The sequence below is a fragment of the Macaca mulatta genome, chromosome 15 (genome assembly GCF_049350105.2).
Source record: "Macaca mulatta isolate MMU2019108-1 chromosome 15, T2T-MMU8v2.0, whole genome shotgun sequence".
NCBI classification, from domain to species: domain Eukaryota; kingdom Metazoa; phylum Chordata; class Mammalia; order Primates; family Cercopithecidae; genus Macaca; species Macaca mulatta.
The window spans coordinates 96,551,875-96,557,874 of NC_133420.1; the positions used below are offsets into that span (position 1 = coordinate 96,551,875).

General features: G+C 35.9%; 1 protein-coding gene across 1 annotated transcript in view; it reads left to right on the forward strand.

Moving 5' to 3' along the window:
- LOC100424819 (histone-arginine methyltransferase CARM1-like) overlaps positions 1–5,355 on the forward strand; it is a 255,681-nt gene extending 250,326 nt beyond the window's left edge. The window contains 1 exon segment of the mRNA XM_077966419.1: positions 5,262–5,355. Coding sequence (XP_077822545.1) covers positions 5,262–5,355 — 94 coding nt within the window.
- The last annotated feature ends 645 nt before the right edge of the window (positions 5,356–6,000 follow it).

Sequence of the window (6,000 nt, forward strand, 5' to 3'; positions counted from 1 at the left end):
ATTCTTAGTATCTCTCTTCAGATATTTTGGGTTTGAAATCCTTGTTTTCCTTGGTATTTTCTAAAAGCCTCTGCACTTCGTGAATGTCAGTGTTTTCATTCTTTTTCAGTAAGGTGCTGTCCCTTTGTACTGCTTTGGATAGAATCTCCCCCTACCTTATTGTCAAATATTCTTTTAAACTCTGAACTCCTAGGAGAGTTCCCTATGCAACCTCACAGGTGTGACAATAACTGCCCTTTTCTTCCCCATCAGGTCCATTTATGATTGTACTATTAACATTTTATTTTTGACAGTCTCCCATCATTCTGGAGCTGTCATTCATTTTATTGCTCCAGCAATAAAATAGAACCTAGTGTTTTCATTAACTTTATGAAATTTATATCCTGAAAGTTGTAGAAATGGTCTTTAAAGTTTTTTGATCATCTGCACCTATGAATAAAAACACTTTATGTATGTCTTCCCCAAGTATACCAATATTTATCTTTTGTTGTTGTTGTTGTTGTTGTTGTTGAGACGGAGTCTCCCTCTGTCACGCAGGCTGGAGTGTAGTGGTGTGATCTCGGCTCACTGCAAGCTCCGCCTGCTGGGTTCACGCCATTCTCCTGCCTCAGCCTCCCAAGTAACTGGGACTACACGTGCCCACCACCATGCCTGGCTACTTTTTAAATATTTTTTTAGTAGAGACGGGGTTTCACCATGTTAGCCAGGATGGTTTTGATCTCCTGACCTCATGATCCGCCCACCTTGGCCTCCCAAAGTGCTGGGATTACAGGTGTGAGCCACCGTGCCCAGCCCAATACTCTTTTAATTATGTGCATGTACTACAGTAATAATAATAGAAAGCCCAGAACTAAATAGTTTCTCTCTAACTACACACATACACACACACACACACGTGTATACAGACATGCTATATATACCTATCCACATATATATATACACACATACATAGACAGATCTATGTGTACATATGCATATATAGAAACTCATATATTATATATTTTGTAAGACATACAAATATAGAAATCAAAGGATGCATTGAAAAATAAATATAGGCTGATTTTTGGATCTAGCTCAGCCACTTGTAGAGAAATATTTTGAAACATTATTTAAAATTTTTGGATCCCTGTGAAGGCCTGCTGTACCCAGATTTGCCAAGGGATTTGGTTTGGAGAGTTTGATGAGCTTTATAGTTTATAAACCTAAAAGAAATGCTGATCAAAGAATTAAAGCATAGGAAGCGTCACTGCAATCATTGCTATTTCTAATGGTCATTGTTAAACTGTTTTACCTTGGACATCACATAAAATAAAACCTCTCCATAGTTATATATGTGGTCATCTGCATCAGAAGGAATTATGGAAGAAACTATTGTGCATTACTCAGCACAGTGAAGTAATAGAATGTGCTAGTGCAGCTTTAGATGACATTTTTTTGTTCTACAATGTTACTCATATTCTTCTAGCTCTGACCCATATGCCTATCACATGGCTGGTATTTAACTCACTAATGTTGCACCATATTAGTTAAAATATGATTAGAGTCTTATTGAATCTAACCATAATGATAATAGATTCTTTCAGCTATTATATTTTCTTCTATTTTTTTCTCTGTGTACTTACAGATGTAAATGTTTAACAAAATGATGCTTAAGTATTGCTTCATATATTCCTTCTTTTATTTGACATAAGCAAGTATCTATCCTATGTCATAATTATTGAAAATGTAGTTTTCAATGGCATTATGTGAATATATAGCACTATTTAATAATTTCCCATTGTTGAATATTCATATTTTTATAATGTATTATTACTTATAATGATAAACACTGAATTTTTGACAGAAATACTGCCAGCAGGGTCACATTTCCTTTGAAAGCTGAAAGGAAGAAGCTGCCCTTTGCTTTTCAGCTTCTTATGGTGCCTTGCAGTCCCTGGGATTCCTTGGAGCTGCATGGCTCCAGTCTCTGCTTCTGTCTTCACATGGCTGTCTTTCCTGCATGTATCTCTGTCCTCTCTTCTTCTTATGTGGACAGCCATGGAATTTAGAATCTCTTCAAATTCAGTATGGCCTCTTGTGAACTTGGTTACAGGTGCAAAACCCTATTTCCAAACAAGGTAACATTCATAGCTACTGGTAGTTAGACCTTGCGCATACGTTTTGGAAGGACACAATTCAGTCCCTCATAACTACGAAAAAATTTTTAATAGTTCAGCATTTTCTTCCACACTCCAATGTGTCATCCCACGTTCTCTCTGGGGGAAAACTCAACCCCTTCGAAGAACACTGGTCTAGAGTCCATGCCTGCAGAGGCTTTCATTTCTTTATGTATCAGTGACTCCTCGGTGACTTGGGTAATTTTTTCCCAGCTTCCTGCCACGTATTTCTCCATCCCATTATTTTTTGATGGTCAGAACTAAGCCTATCCCACTATTTCATCTTCTGTTTTCTGTAAGAGGAAATTATCATGAATTACCATACTCTCTGGAAAGACATGTTCTGCATATGTTGTTCCCAAGTTTCCAATTTATTCTTGGATATTGCAAAAGAAATGCTGGTATACAGAGCGATGGTTTTGTATTCAATCCTTGAACTAAGATATGTTCCCACTTAACCCACCTGCTCTGTCTCTATACAGTTTAAAATAACTAAGTGTGGCAAGGAACTAGGGTTTTAAAAATGCACATTTTCAAATAACTGGTTCAAAAGAACTAATAGTTATTAAAAGTTCTGTAGACACAGTTTTACATTATTCATTATGGGTTGCTTTAGAAACATTCCATAAACATTACACTTTAATTGTTGAGTTTGGGGTTGACCTTCTGGGTATCTTGGCATTAGCATGACACTGCTATTAAAGTGTATTATTTTCCTGAAATTTTAAATAAGACACATTCTCCTTGGTCAGGTGAATCACTATAAAATCAGTGAACCTGACTATTCTTTCACTGCACCCCCAATCTCCCCCGCCACACACTAAAGGGCTTTAACCACAAATCTCAGCTTTTCACTGCCCAGACTGACCCCAAACTGCTCCCTCTTTTTCCTTCCATCAGAGAAGATAGGATTTTGATAGTGTGCAAAGAGGAGTGGGTTGTAAAAAGTGAGTGTGAAGTAGCTACATTATCGTACATCCTATTCTGAAAAAAAAAAAAAGCCTTGCCGAAGACCCCATAACAAAAATCTATTGATTATTCATCCCAACCACAACAAGAACCATGCAGTTCCTGTGACTAACCTGGTTCATATGTGCATCCATAAATACACACATCCACTCATACGTCAGAGTACTCAATTCCTACTTGGAGTTCTACTTTAATTACTTCAGACATTGTTAAGATGTCTTTCATTTGGCAAAAAGGGTAGGTATGTCTCTCCCTGACTTATTTACCAGGCTGATATCTCAGTCTTTCTATGATTCCAGCAAGGTTTGAACCTCTTCTAAGGAGCTCATTGTCACAATATCTAGTTCCCCTTGAATCTACCTTCAGGTATCAAAAATGTAGTGAAGTATTGGATGTAGTTATCATAGAAGAAAAATTTTAAAACAATGTTCTGAGCCAATTAGCTGAGTTAAAAAAGGATCAAAGGATATAGTCTTGATTTTTAAACATGTTGTAGCTATGTTTTCCTTCTAGTTTGCCTGGTCCCAATAAAATCAAGAACTTGAGTTACTGGTTTTACAGGATATGACATTATATTTAAGGCTATTCAGGCTTCTACTGGCAATGACAGTGTGGAAGTGCGAATAGAGGACTTTATATCACTCATTAATTTCTGAAATTTAAAAAAGATGCTTAACAAAGGAAATTAAAAATCCACAATATTTTAACACCAAATATTTAAATATTAAGGATTTGGAAGGTGTGATAACATTAGCACTTTCACATTGGGCATGGTGACTCACACCTGTAGTCCCAATGTTTTGGGGAACCTAGGCAAGAAGATTGCTTGAGGCCAGGAGTTCAAAACCAGCCTGGGCAACATGGGTAGCTATTGGGCAGGTGAGGCGGGAAGATCATGTGATCCCAGGAGTTTGAGACTGCAGTGAGCTGTGATCATGCCACTGCACTCCAGCCTCTGCAAGAGTGACAGCTGTCTCTTAAAAAAAATGGCACTTACATGCTTTGTAGGTGAGGAAGTAATTTGGTACCCTTTCTGGAAGATATTTTAGCAATTAGTTTTGGGAATTATAAATACATTAATATGCTTTAGCCTTGTGAGTCAACCTCTAATTTATTCCAGTAAATAATTGTAGGTAGGACATAAAGATATATTGCAAGAATGTCCTTTACCACATTTCTGTAAAGAATTCAGTGTTTGTTATTATAAGTAATAATATATTATAAAAATATAAATATTCAGCAATGGGAAATTATTAAATAGAGCTATAAATTCATATAATTCGTATGAATTATGTAATTCATATGATTGAAAAATACATTTTCAAGAATTATATAGGATAAACGCTTATGTCAAATAAAAGAAGAAATATATAAAGCAGTACTTAAGCATCATTTTATTAAACATTTACATCTATAAGTATACAGAGAGAAAAATAGAAGGAAAATATACTAGCTGAAAGAATCTATTATTACAGATTATTTTCCTTATATTTTCTCTATTTTTCAATTTTTTCTGCAGTGAATATGTAACATTTTTATAATCAGCAGAAATATATGTATTATTAAGAATGACTAATAAAATCCTACAAACATAACTCCTTCAGATTAGTCACCAAGAATGTTATTTATTCTCAACAGCCAATTCCTCTCACTGTAATTGCATGAGCCTTCATCTGAGGCCTCTTAAAATCAATCACATCTGTTTGCTGTTAGGCTGTTTTGCATCAGTTTGAAATTTTAGCTCACCCAGTCCTTCCATGATTGAGATTGTTTTGGAACTTCAATGATGACATATAAAGCATCTCTGTTACTTAAAGCCATTTTCTGTCATTGATGTTGATAAAGCTTCTCTACTCCACCCCTTCCCAAAAATGTGCTTTGATCAACCAGAAGTACCATTACCTTTGTAATTTTTAGATCAAGAAATTATAGCTATCAAATTCTTCTAATGAATAAACAAGACTTTGAATTGCCTCTACAAATATTAATGGCTTCCAAATAAATGCACATGTACATATATAAGATGCCAAACACCTACTCTCAAAACCCTTATGAAGTAGGCATATATGAAAGATGCCTTATATGTACATGAGTAGCTAACCAGTCTTGTGAGATGTGGTTTTCTCTGTAATGCAGACAGAGCTATGACATTCAGATCGTGGCGCTGGTGAACCAAACAGGCTTCAGATCTGAGAACATCCTTGACTTAAAGAATCCTTTCTTTAGGTAAGAAATCTTCCCATGCATTTTACACCTACGTTTATAAAATCTTAATCACTCCATGACCAGGTAAAGAGGAACAGAATAACTCTATCTTTCCTAAGAGGAAAAGAAAGTATATACTAGTTCTCTTCCTCTCTGAGGAGACTTGGCGCCTGTATGGAGTTGAATGTTTTATGATCCCTTAAACAGAATTCAATACATAACAATCTGATACTGAAACAAAGTCACTAGAGAGTCCTACAAAGTGAGCTATAATGTCCTCCAGTTCCAAGTGAGCTCAGTCCTCCAGCTGTGCTATAATGAGCTGTGTGACCTCAGGCAAAGCAAGTTTCTTTCCCTGGCATTTGGTTTTCTCATCTGTAAAATGTGGGATTCAAAGATAGTCTGACTTTCATTCACTTTATGTAGCAGTTATTTCAATACACCTAAAACATGAATTCGTTTAAGTTACATTTTTTTTGAGACTCATTGGATGTGTAGCTCACATAAGTGAGGACATTCCTCTCTTTAAAAGCTATGCAGATTTCATCTGATACAAGGAACTTGCCACAGTGAGATGAATACAACAAATGTTTCCAGAAAAAAAAACTCCCCATCCTTAGACACCTGTTCAAATATGAGCCAATTAAAAATCCACACATGAAATCAACCA